Source organism: Ciconia boyciana, chromosome 20 (assembly GCF_034638445.1).
Source record: "Ciconia boyciana chromosome 20, ASM3463844v1, whole genome shotgun sequence".
Lineage (NCBI taxonomy): Eukaryota > Metazoa > Chordata > Aves > Ciconiiformes > Ciconiidae > Ciconia > Ciconia boyciana.
The window spans coordinates 3,859,759-3,873,123 of NC_132953.1; the positions used below are offsets into that span (position 1 = coordinate 3,859,759).

Consider the following 13,365-nt stretch of genomic DNA (forward strand, 5'->3'; position numbering starts at 1 on the left):
TTCACCTTGGGAGAATTTAGGTACTTACTGACACTTTGAAGGGACTTTCAGAAAATGGGAGGATTTTAGGAAACAAAACACGTACCTACAGGTAGATGCTACAAAACACCTGTAGGTCACTCTCTGTGATTGCTTGTTCTAGAATATAGTAGTGAAAAAACCATCCTTGCTCTCCTCATTGCTTTCTTTTTTAGGTTATCAGCAGATATGTTTATAACAGTACTACATGGAGGTAAGCGTCTTCAGTGATTGCTGTCTCTAATATCCACAGGGAAACATGGTACCCGGACAGGTGATAAAGTTACCTCTGTGACTTGTAGTTCCTGGTTATATTTTTAAAAGGCAGGGTGGAAGGCAGTAGTAAATAAAATTTGTCAAATTTTTCATTGTAACAGTTTTCCAATGAAAACAGGTTTTTTGTTTTAGATCAAAACAGAGATATGCGTATGGAATTTTGCTAGAAGTTTTCCTTTTCCCTCACTGTGGTTTTCTTAACAAGTACGCTTCAGTTATAAGTAAGCATTTTTGCGTTTCAAAATGTTTTGGGTCTTTTTTTCCCACAAAACCAGAGAATATCAATGAAAAGACCAGAGTTTCACATAGCATTTCTTTTCATGCTCTGTTAATAGTTTCTTGGAAAGGAAAGAACAAATAAAAAGAGGAGTGGTGCAACCATTGTTTTTGTTCTACTTCTGAAGTATTTACTCTTGATTAGCTCTTTTTCTATTGGTCTATGGAATCTTCTGGAAGTCCAGTGCTGTCTGGAGTAGCTGTGAAGTCCCCTCACATTTGGAAGGGTGCTGTTTCCCTGAGATGATTGATAAGGGTGATCGAGTGCAGGGTCACTTAATTTGGAATTTGGAGAAGGGTCACAGGGCTGTTGTTTTTTCTTTGGTTGCTTTGACTTATGCCTCTCTCAACAGAAAATGAAAAGGCCTTTTTCAACATTCAGTGTAAAGTTCAGCTTCTCTTGGAGAGCATCAAACGCTGCTGTGGCTGTGAGAAGGAAGGTATGGTTGAGTTCCCTGAAAAGGAACCTCTTTGGTTTATGTCTGTGTGTGGCTCTGAGTTCTGAAACGAGCCGGGTGGTTTCTGCTGATTCTGTCTTCCAGTGTGAAACAGTCATCAAGCCTCCCAGTGTGTTAACAAAGTTAGATAATGTTCCTGACGGTGTTTGTTGCAGTTACTGAGGCTGCCCTTGGCTGTGCTCATTATCTGGTTGATCCTTGCCTCGTACACATACATAGCTAGATACAGTCCTTTTAAATGCCGTTAGAAGGAAAGGTCTAACAAAAATGTCCATCTGAAGAAAATGTCCAATGAGGATTTCATTACTATGCCAACACAGTGAAATGTGCTGACAACACAGATCTACTGGCAGATTCTTTGCAGATTTTCACACTCAGTTCTTGAATACAGTCGTGTTAATTAAGCCTATCAAGTTGCCACTGATGAACATAACCATAATGGCTATCCATTGAATTCTCCTAGACCATAGCAAGTGCAGTGTATTACGAGCCAGCTTATCCCACAGCAAAAGAGGTTTGCACCAAGGTGTACAACCTAGTTTTTGCCTTGGCTAAAAACATACGCATCGAGGTAACTTGGCTGACTGCTTGCTAGGATGAGAGGCAGGTAATTATTTTGAGATGGTCCTGGATCATAGTACTCAACTAAAATGCACCCAGACTTTGGGCTGTTTCTCAGATGTGGATTACTTTTGCATAGCTGAGATGTCTTGAGTTTAATTGCCGTAGCTCTTAGTAGCTTCCTGCCCTTGAACCCTGACCTAGACTTCTGTGTGTTGCAGGTGAAATTGAATTGGCAGATGAGAATGGCCAGGTGAAGAATTTGCTCCAGAACCAGGACCACTATGCATCGCAGCTCCTGAGTGAGAGAGAGTTTTGTGTGCTACTCAAAGTCACACGTATGTAAATTTGCAAATCTCTATATTGGAGATGCTTTTATTTTCCTTCGTAGCTAAAGAAATACCCACACACAGGTGAAGGTTGAAAGTTAAAGAGGATTTTCATTCTGGATTCCCAGCCTGAGCCTCTGAGCATCCTTAGCTCCACTCAGAGACAATAGGACCTAATGATGTTGAACACTTACTGAAGACAGAGCTAAGATACCAGAAATTTGGCACTGAAATTAAGGCTGCTTTTGAAAATGGTCTAGTGGAAGTCAGGTTTGCCTCTGTGTAGGACAGAGATTTCCTCCTGATAGTCCCAGTTCTACCTCCCGGAAATGTTCTGTTGAAAGTTTCTGGTTTTAATACTGTGCTTTTGTCCCTCACAGGACATGAAGATTCCCAAGAAGCTGTTTTTACACCACTGCTGAAAGATCACAGCATTGTCACTCCAAAGTTCCTGGGTAGGTAGCCTGAAGAAGTAGATGTTTCTATAATCTTGTTCTCAAGCATGAGAGGAGAGAATATCATGTTAGTTGTGCTCCTAGGGGAGGAATAAAAGCTTGAAGTAAAGAAGTTTTTAAATTTATAGTCAAAATGGAAAACTTTTATTTCCAGAACTAAACAACTAAAACTAAGTAAAGAAGAAAATGGTTGTTAATATCTTCCCACTGTGCCTGAAGTACTGGAGTCGTAGATGACATGGTGTGTATCGCAGAAGTACAAGAATTACATTTGATCTTCTCTTAGCAGCTACCTTTTCCTCTTCTCTCTGCAGCTAAACTGGGGAAGTGGGAAGATTCAAAAGTGTCACCTACCAGAGTGAAATCCAGAAAATACGGCAAACAAGCAGTCTTGTTTTTGGAAGTTCCATCCACAGAATGTGAGCCCCTAACCTGAATGAAGTTAATACTTACACTTTCTTTGGTTCCCCGGCACCTATCCATGAGCGTATTGTGTTTCTACTGCAGGTAAAAGGAGTCATTCACCATGGAGCAACAAGAATAAAACTGTGGCTTCCCCTTCCAAAGAAACTGGGAAACTCTAATAATGGCAAATCGAAGGAGTTGCTTGGTACTGAGTTGTGGAGGCCATCTTTATGCTTGTGGGTTTATTCCTTGATGAAACACTTTATTTGTTGGGTTGTTTCCAGAAGCCTGAAATAGTAAATGCCTCATTTCTATGAGAAAAGAATAGTCTCACTGAGCTAGTTCATCAGTGAATCAGTTTGAAGCCAGGTGCATGCTTAATAACTTTGCCAAATGAAGCCTTTTGATCCTTGCAGACACTGGGCTTGTATGGTGAATCACAGAAATGGGCAGAAGGACAAGCTGCAACCCCCAGTCGGTTCATCTTTAACTCAGTATTTATTTCTGGAATTGTGGAAGCATGCAATTAACAAGTCCTTAGTACTTTTATCTCAACTCTTACCTGACCAGTTTCTATAAATAACTTTATAACTCCTCAGGTGGGTCATACCTCCATGGGATGGACCCTGTCCCATCTTTCACATACCTGTTGAATCAACAATCCTGCTGATTTTCTAAGTACTTGTAAATATGCAGCACAATGAGAAACATATTAAAACTGCGTATAAAAGATTTAGATAGTCTTGCAAAAGCTATAGATCAACCTTTCTTCTTCAAGGATCCTCTTAAAAAAAAAAAAAAAAGGCTGTAAAACCTAATCAGTGAGAATGTAACTTTTCTCTGTACAACACCCAGTGGTACATTGATCTCGGATAAATTCACAAACAATTTTAAAGTTGCAACACTTGGTTTTATGCAACTCTCTTGTTGCTGAAAATATTTCAAATTAAACAAAAAGATCTGCAAAATGTATTTTTTTAACAGCGGCCCCCAAATAAGAAAGGGGCTGTTGGGACTCTCCAGTAAGATTCCCTACATGCTGGTGATCATACGGTGAAATTCACCTGTGTCTGCGTATGTGGGAACTATATGACAATCTTGGAAGTATTTAGCTGTTCATGTCATGGGAAAGTAGTATCCATATTTTCTACAAGGAACCGATGCTCAGGGGAAGATCTCAGTCACCCAGCAATTCAAATTCCTACTCCTAGCTTTGGAAGTAAAAGCAGAAACTAATTTATATTAAATTCAAGGAGGAAATCTGTGGTTATGGAGACACTGTATTCCTCTCCTTCAAATCCATTCAGTATAATACTTGTTCTATGTGTGTCATTTGTTGTGATATATTTTAATGCATACTTGGAATCCAGCAGGTAGCATCTTTTTTCCGTGAGATTTGCAGAAGTACTGAGACATGTAATACTTTGATGATAACAGGAACGGTCACCATAGATCCTGTTACTGACTCACTGCGTTGTTGATTGCAGTTCCAAAAGGCATGAAGCAATGGAGCTGCAAAATGAGATTGTGCTGGTACTAGGAAAGTGCAAAAGTGGTGTCTGCTTTGGATTTGTGGAGATCTGAAATTTGTTGGGACACCACATTTTTGTAAGGTAGCATCAGAAATAACAGTTACTTCAGTGGGAAGTCTCTGTTTTTTCTCAAACTTACGGAATTCAGTCTTGTAAGAAGTCTGAGAAAATGCAAATCGGATGAAGGGAACAGTTAGTTAACCCTGCTAGCTTTTCCTGGGAAAGAAAACAATAACCCTGAAAGAGTAGCAGGTAGACAAGATGACTTCATAAATTAAGCAGGACAGAATCTTCTCTTAAAGTAAGTCAAGTATCCAGTCCAGTCATTAGAATAACAGGAAGAAACTTGAACTGAGGAAGAGGAAACTTAGTTTTCCTTGTTACCTTTTACTGACTGGCAGTATTAGACCCTGAAAAAGAGAGACCTGAAAAATTCACTGATATCTACCAAAAGGAACAGGCATTGATTCCCAGTCTCCCCCTCGCCCATCTGTCAGCCAGTGTAAGTTCTGACAAATCAAAGCCCAAAATAGCAGAAAATATGCACTCTTCCCTGTGAGAAATCTGCTGCAGCCCATTACTCCTACACCTTTGAGCAACAAAGCAAGCAACTCTATATTATGTAGTTCTAAAACCATACCAAGAGTACACCTGTGGTATTCTTATTGGGAGAAAAGCCACTAGTAAGCCTATTTCTTGGAGCAAATTTGCCAAGCCAAACATAGATAAAGTGACGAACGCGGCATTAAAAAAGCTGGTGGTTTCCAGGTGCCCAGCTCTTACTAAATTCTACCAGAGCGCCATTGTGTGTAGGTCTGACAGGTTTGGCTTTGTAAACGGTGCCAGGGGAGGTACTAGCTGATAACTGGGTTGTGGTCAACAAGGAAGTCAACACGCTGTATAGGTCGAAGGCATCTTGTAATGCTGGATGTTGAGGCCAGTCGCTTTTTGGCAGGTGTAAGAAATAGTGTTTTCAAAAGCAGCTTGCCTGAAGCACCCAGCTCTGTAGGATCCACAGACTGAGCTATACTGCAATGTTAGAAGGCAGGAAGGGTGAATTACCGTAGTCCTACGTGTAGATCCTGGGCTAACAGCTTTTTGGAAAAGGGCCAGATAATGAATATGCTCACAAATGATACCAGGGGAGAGATTAGAGGAAAAAGTGGATATTCATGGTTTGGATTTACGTTACAACACTGCTCTAGAAGTTAGAAATTGGAACTATAAAAAGACATGGTCCTCTCTTATTACGTGCTGCTGTGAAGTTGAATTTACTCCATGAATTTACTTTCATGAAATTTTGATATAGTTTGCTATGGATGAGGTCAGGACCGTGGGGTTTTTTTAGTCTTGTCAGAGAAGCTAGAGTTAATTTTTTCCCTTCCAGTGAAAGAAGCGTTTTATACTAGGTAAACAGTCCTTGAACTCTCTTCTGGAGAAATGATTTTAAATTTAAGATGTAAATGTTATTCGATCCATACTAAGTCCATCAGCAAATGTCCCCCATCAATGATTTACCACCCTAAGGAGTTTTCCTGCAGTGTATGTCCTGTATATCCCTCCCTACCTGTGCATTGTAAGTCAGCAGTAACTAAGAACGAGGAAGACTTTGTAGTGTTATAAATCCTTTGCTTACCTTGGCTTCTCCACCCTCTCTTAGCAAACTGCAGTTCCAAAACTCTTAGCTAAGCTCAGAAAGGAAGTATTTGTGCAGCAGAATTACTCCCCTCGGGTTATATTCTTTTGTGGTTTTTTGGTTTTTGTTTTTTTTTCCTTCCTGTCATGTTCACCTTCTGAACTGTGAGGTGTTTGAGACTGGGTTGTGTAGATCCTGGACTCAAGGAGAAACTCACCTTGTGGAAGAGTTTAATCTCAGCAGCGAGCAAGCTGGATCCAGCTGCGATCTGAACAGGAGGCTGTGCAGCCAAGCGGCTCCTTCCCCTTTGAGTTGCTATTCATACTTCGTTGGGTGGTGCTGAAGGGGAGCAGGGGGCAGTTCTCCGGCACCCCAGTTGACCTGCCCTGGTGTGTACCCTGTAAAGAAAGCTCAGTTACAGCTGGCCAGTTGGGAACTGGGAGGAGATTTGTCTTGGGAACATTCTGTCTGTTCAGGTTGTAATGAACTTTCCTCCCAAGTAGCTCATACCTGGCTATTCCAGACGGAAATAGAGAGTAATTCAAGCCTAATCTAGCAGAGCTGGCTTAAGCCCCCTGGGAATTTAAAGCAAAATTCATTTCAACCACAATGACAAGAAGAGACTGGTTCTCGCCAGGGCTGTGCTGCTCCCAGCATGGCAAAGGAGTGGAGAGAGTTAAGACAGAGAAAGCCCTACACGTTTCCCACCGTGACTGACCTGGACGCCTGAAATGAAATAGTAATACAAGAGCATTGTGCCTCTGACCTCACATGAGGACTTGCATATGTAAATAGCGAAGTTGCTACAAGTAGCTGCTTTCTCCAGTTCTGCTGGTAAATGATTTGGAGTAAATCTGTTAATGTGTGTGCTTCTGCTGAACCTTGGTGGAAAATTGGAGCTGAGGTTGTTTGGACTATTAGCGTAGGTTTATGCTCTCCTTTCTCCAAAACTGGTTTTTAGTAACTGGTTTTTAGTAGGAGCCAGCGGACAGCATTCCATCAGGTTGCTTCTCCAAATCTTGGAGGAATTCAGGCCTCTGATTGTAGAAAGCACCTGGACCCCCTTACATGAAAGGCCTAGTGCAGAGCAGTACTGTAAGTTAGCAGTCTCCCCACCAGCATATCCAGTGAATATTTCTTTGTGTGACAGTGTGTTAACTTTCAGAACTAATAAAAAGGCTGGTTTTGAGCCCTCTCAGATCACAGGCACCTTATTTATGTACCGCGAAGAAACAGATCAATTTTCCTGGGATAAAATTCCTGTCTGGACTTCAGTTATTGTCTGTTACAATCCCTTAGGAAATTATATTTGAAATGTACTTTGCCCTTAAGTCATTCTTTTGGGGCGACTTTATTTTGCGGGTGGGGGGTGGGAATCCCACCAAAACAAAACCCTTCATGGGGAAAAAGGAGGTCTTCATGGATAGGCAATTTGGTTTACTAGGGACAGTGAAGATGGGCAAACAAAGTGATCAAATTAAATCCAAGGAAAGTTACTAAATTATTGCATTTTAGGAACTGGCACCTTGAGACTGGAATAATCTGAGAGAATGTCCTTGCACTTTTTTGGGCTGTCTCAGTATTCTGTTGTATAAAATAGTAACCTGACTCTCTTGCTCGCACTCCTTATGACCCAGGGAGTTTGCAAAAGCTTTTGCTGTCTCCACGTTGTTTTCTGCAAGGTTTTATTGTGGTTGGTCTTTGTGATCTGTTGCTGTGTACCTCTTGGCCTAGTTTGCCATTGCTTTGGCTCTTGCTCTTGTTCAGGTCTGCATAGTCTTGTTCTTACATGTCTTGTCTTGATAAGGCAGTACTTAACAAACCACCCTTTTCCTTTTTCTTTAAGAAAGGAGAAGGTTACAGGGAACTAGTGCTGTAGGCATCTTTAAAATGAAAAATAGCTGTATGTGTATTTTTCTTCCTCTTTCTGTCACATAATTGTAGTGCTTCTGCATGGCTGCTTCTTCCTCCCAGCCCTCCCTGCAGGCCGGTAGCAAAACCAAGCTCAAAATCAAACAAATGCAAAGCCCTGCTGTAAGTGGTCTCTGAACTTTAACTCTCCCCCTTCCCTGACTCTCTGGCACTACTTTTGGCCCCACAAGAAGTAAAGGTAGCTTCTTCAGGCTATCAGGCTTTCTGCTTTGGGGGAATTCCCTACACTTTGTCTTGTGGATCTTATCAACACTCTTACTCAACATACTCTGTTTTTTTATTTGTGCAGAACTTCTGATAAACTGCTGAGCTGTTTCACATAGTCCATCCATTCAGCGCACCTTTGCATTCCTCCCTCTGTCCATCTTTCTCCTCGTCCTTACTGCTACCATGACTCAGCTAAGTGCATTTCTACACTCTGTTTAGGATTCACGGATCGGGACTGTTCCTGTTTAAGTGTACACTCTTTGATTTGCAGACCCCTCGGACTACCAGGGAAGTCACTGGGATTTTGACTTAATGCCTGGAAAACAGGCCTAGGGACCGGGTGAGATATGCTAGGAATTCTACCAGAAGTAAGATTACTCATATTATAAATGGTACTGTTCATGGGATTTTCATCAGCCGTGAACCCTTCAGAGAAGTTGAGCTTCCCTACAGAAGGATAGCTCAATTCTCTCCTTACGTTCTTTAGTTTTCTTCCATCTCCCCACAGTTCATGTCACTTGCCATGTGTTCCTGTATCCCTCCTTTGTTCTGTATTTTCCTAATTCAGTTCTGTTTTTCAGCTTCTTATTGTAGTTATCTTAGTTTCTAAGTGATCCTTTCTGGAGTTTAAAATCTGTGAATCGTTAGCATCGGTTTGGTGTGGTAAAACTAATGTTCCATATTCTCTCCCTAAGCCTCTGATTGTAATATAGGAGGCAGACAGTTAAGTGACACAGACTTACCTGAGCCATTTTGCTTCATTTACTTCCCTGCTTAGTGCACAGAGTCTTCATGTCTGCCAGCTGAGCTGTGAAGGATTCTTCTATGCTGCTGGAACTTCACCTCTGCTGACTCAGCCTGCGTGACAGGGAGGGACCAGAGAGGTGTCAGAGCCTGGGGCAGCAGGGGTACATGGAGGTAAGAGGATCTGCTGGTACCAGCAGAGAAGAGAAAGCACAATCTATCTGTGCATGCAGTCTTTCCTCCTTCCCTGCTGGTACCAGCGCATTCTCCTTACTCAGGTTCAGGCTGGTGCCAACATTTTTTGTTGCTGTTGTTTCACGCAAAAGAGTTTGGTTTTCTGCATAGTTAAAACAAAGGTCACACCAGCTCTTGCAGCTGAGTGACACCTGTTAGTGAGAGCCTTTTCAAAGGCATGGCTTTGAGCTGTGTCCCCATTCTGTCCCTGTCACAGAAAGGCCAGAAGGGACAGTTACAGGGGAGTCTTTCAGAATGCTGTTGACCAGTATATTGTTGAGACCAGCCTGCCTCACAGAATGCCGACTTAACAGAAGGCCAATGTATCTAGGGAAAAGAGGAGCTAAGTGAGAGATTCTTGAGGAAAAGAGAGAAATTTCTTATCTAGAAAATTAATTCTTGTTTGGAAGTGTGTTTTCCTTTCAGCCAGGGACTATTCTAGGTGTTCAGATCTTTTCACAAAAATAGATACGGTGAATTTTCTTCCTATTCAATCACTCGCATAGCAGCTTTATCCTGTAAATGCTTTGTTCAAGACAGACAAGTAGGTATTGTACTCATGCAAGATTTTCGAAACTCTGCTGTGCAATTTCTTTCGCCACCAAACTGCAGATCTGTGGCAGATCTTGACAGCTTTCAGGTATCTTACTGAATTCACAGAATAGCATACAGTGATGCTCACGCAAGGCTGAGCAGAGGTTTCCAGAGAGAAATGGCCCTGAAAGCGTTAGTGCTACCTGTGAAATAAAATTGGAATAGTTTCTGACTATGTAAAGCAAACTGATGTACTGGTCTAAATAAGGCCAGCAGCAGAGATTATTGCAGCCGTGTAGGAAGCAATATGTGTAGGTAGCAGCTGCTCCATTGGAAAAGCCTGGTCTAGGATGGTGAAGCAGTCTTACAGGGCTTCAAGGCTGGCAAACTGACAGCATAGGAATTTCTGCTTAAGAGGCTAGGCTTGTATAGAGCAATGTGGTTTTTCCTGTAGTTTCTGAGTTGCATAGCGCAAAACGTTTTCTGTTTTCCAGTTTTACTAGAGTGGTGGCTGGAGAAGTATGGAGACTATGTAGGGCTGGAACAGTGGGACAGAACAGAAGTGCTGAATGACCGAAGAATTCATAGGTTAGAAAAATAAATAATGCAGTCACTTCCAATATTTTTATTGTCAAGATAGTTTCAGGTTAGGACATTTCTTGCCTGCTGACAGTAGGTGACTGATAAAGTACCTTTTGCTTTTCCCATTGAGACTGGAATGAGTTCAGCCCAAATGGTTATTAACCTAGCAGTGGAGTTCCACTGCTATGTACAAAAGGGCCAGTTACAGACTTTTTATTGGGTGAAATTTGGAGGAACAGGGGCTTAGGAATAGTTGAGTTGTCTGTGAAGCTTCAAGGCCATGCTATTTGTATTATAGTTGTTATAAAATCACTGGTTTTCTTGGTGTTTAAAAAAGGATCGGTGAAGTTGAACAGACCTCAGGTACCATGACAGCACGTGGGTTTGTCAACTTGCAAGGGAGAGATTTCATAGTTGTCAAACCCACTTCATTCAGCAGGGAAATCTGTTACCATTTTTACTGGTTTTTATCTTTTCTGCCTGTTTTACACCTAACTACATGTTTCTTGTCCTGAAGAATATTTATTACATTCCTCTTAGAAGCTCTTGGGAACGGAGAAAAGCTACTTTATGGCTGTAAGTCTTGCTGGTGCACGTACTCTGGTTTTGTCCTTGTAGCCAGCTTCAGCAGGGCTGTCTGCCTGCAGGGAGTTGAACTCATCCCCTGCAGAAATGGAGGCTGCATTTGCTTATTGTGCATCTCTGCGGCATTTGCACGTCTTGCTGCCTTCTTACAGCTGATTGGGAGTGGGCTTACGTGTACTGCTCCCTCCTTGTAGGAAGTTCTTTGTTCGTACTGGATATAAAAGCCTATCTTTCTTTGTATTTGTTCCAAAGTGTATTTATTTAGCAAAACACGTCACTGAGAAACTTGCCTGCGTGGGGGGGTGTGGGAGTGCACAGGTGGTACGCGCTGGGGTGGCCCTGGGTGGGCAGAGCAGCCCACCCTAAGGAGCAGCTGTGCACCCTCTCGTCGGTGGGCACGGGGCACAGCTGTGCGGGGTTATTGTCCCCGGTGCCCCTGGATGGCCTCGCTTGTGCTGTGTGTCTGAGTCGGCAAATATTTGGCTGTGCTGCTGAAGTTGAGCTTTTTGGGCTGTGGTTGTGGTAAGTCCTCAGGCGGCACTGGGGGGGGGTCGGGGGGGGCCGGTGGCAGAGCCTCCTGTGGTGAGCTGAGGCTGCGCTTCACCTCAGGGCCTCAGGGTGAAGAGACCGGCCGTGTCTGCGGTTCCTGTCGGCTTGGGGCCCTTGTTTCACTGCCTACCTGTGAATGTAGGGAAAAATGGAGTGCGAGTTCTCTTCACCCATGACTAACGCTAGCCAGCTGTACCTGCAGCAATCCTGGGGTTGGGATATTTTCCTTGAAAGAGCTGTGGCTTTGCCAGGCTCCCCAGTGGCTCCCTGAGGCACAGGTAGCCTCAGGCTCAGCTCCTGGAGGTGGGGTACCTTGCTGCTCTTAAACCTTTAGCAGTTACGCTTTGAAGCTCACTTTCACAGAGATCTTGTTGGAGGTCTTGTTATCATTTGGTTTTTTTCAAGAATTAGAACAATACGTTCTCTCGATTGCTTTAGATTCTTGCTTGAGATTTTTATGAAACACAGGACAGAAGGAATTAGTCTTCTAGTCTTTTCAGAAAGAATCGTTGCCTTTTGCAATTCATTCTGCAACTAAAGTGGCATTAGTTGAAAAACATAGTGGTGTTTCCGAGTAGGTTGTTAAATAAAAGACATGGTTCTAGACTGTTTGGGGTTTTTGCGGCTTTGCTATACGGGTCTGCTAGAAAATTCATGTTTGTCCTTAAATCCAACATACTGTGTGGCTCTGACTGGTTTAGTGGGCTTTCTGCTTGAAATTCCCAGCAGAACACTACAAGGGTTTAGCAGCACTAAACCAGCTAAAGTTGATTCCAGTTGAGCTTTGTTTCCTAAATAGCATGCTTTGTAATGTGAGCATTTAAATGTCAAATGAGCTTTGAAGATAGCATCTTGCAGGTAACAAATAGTAGCTCATGTTGCTGTGGTGATTATGGTTAGTCCAGAGAATCTGCTAAGTAGACAAGTGCTGGAGCTAAATACCTTTGCATCTAGCATTTCTGTGTTTATTTGGTTTTCATTTATGGCCTCAAATTTTGCACCTTCAAATTAAAACTCTTCTTTCAGCTTAAAAATGAACTTCGCTTCACAATGTGGCATTGAAGGAAACTCTATTACCGTCTGAGCAAGAAATTGAGTGTCATTATGAATGCAAACTACACTGTGCTTTCTGGTGCTGTTACCTGGAATTAGATGGATTGAGTGATTACAGGGTGTGCAGTGCTGCCAGAAAGTATCTGCTCCCAGGGGGTCTTTCACACTGGTGGGTCTGGACTAGTTTTTTCAGTCATTGCAAAATAATGTTTTGGAAAAAGTTCATGAACTGACCTGGTTAAAGCAGGTCTAATAAGGCATGACTTAGGAGAAGGTGGTTTTCATCTGTGAAAGTCTCTAGTATCAGAATAAATTAATGCAGTCAGCTTAACAGTATCTGAGAGTTTTTGTGAGAGGATGGGGCTGGAACAAATCATTGGGGTCTCTGTAAATCAGGATGTGTAATGTTACAAAGAAATTTTTGAGACTGTGTCAAGGCCCAAGAGTGGCACCATAATTATCCTCTGTAAGTGCAATGTTGTCTCTCTCCTTGTGGCTTACATACGTATTTACATGAATTTACTTTGCTACATCACAGATTTGCAGTAAGGCCCTTGAGAATTTGTTACCCTCACGAGTAGCCGGCCCAGAGTTCTTTGTGTGGTGCTGCATCAGCAGTAATCTCTTGAATTACAAGAATAAATGGACTGTGAGTTGTGTCTGTCTTTCTAGCATCGTTGTGATCATTTCTATTTTCAGTAAGTGCTGACACTGTAGTGAGAACAGCAGTTGGCTACAAATGTTTGCAGGAGAAGATTAATCTCTGTGTTTTTCCTTCCTCTTCTAGTGGAGATACACATGGGCCAGCAGTGTCATGGTGTCTGCTGAAGAGGTTCCTTGCACTAGAGGCGGTGCTGCCAGAAAAGGTAATAAGAACAATTTTCACTGTATAATTTGGCTACAGTTTTTGTTTCAAAATGTGAACCTGCCTATGAGTTAATGACGGTGAAGGCACTCTCCACCTCATAGGAATACAAGTCTTCACTGTATCCCTCCAGT

At 42.4% G+C, this 13,365-nt stretch overlaps 2 protein-coding genes across 2 annotated transcripts in view; both read left to right on the forward strand.

Annotated features, from left to right (window-relative positions):
* The window catches only part of LOC140661946 (uncharacterized), a 63,497-nt gene extending 60,168 nt beyond the window's left edge, over window positions 1–3,329 (forward strand). Inside the window, exons 66-70 of the mRNA XM_072884846.1 lie at window positions 924–1,010; window positions 1,811–1,927; window positions 2,299–2,373; window positions 2,688–2,792; window positions 2,881–3,329. Coding sequence (XP_072740947.1) covers window positions 924–1,010; window positions 1,811–1,927; window positions 2,299–2,373; window positions 2,688–2,792; window positions 2,881–2,957 — 461 coding nt within the window. The 3' untranslated portion in view covers window positions 2,958–3,329. The remainder of the gene's footprint in view (window positions 1–923; window positions 1,011–1,810; window positions 1,928–2,298; window positions 2,374–2,687; window positions 2,793–2,880) is intronic.
* Window positions 3,330–13,008: 9,679 nt separating this feature from the next.
* Window positions 13,009–13,365, forward strand: part of SCN3B (sodium voltage-gated channel beta subunit 3) — a 64,656-nt gene continuing 64,299 nt past the window's right edge. The window contains exons 1-2 of the mRNA XM_072884363.1: window positions 13,009–13,064; window positions 13,154–13,232. The gene's annotated coding sequence lies outside the window, so the exon portion shown is untranslated. The remainder of the gene's footprint in view (window positions 13,065–13,153; window positions 13,233–13,365) is intronic.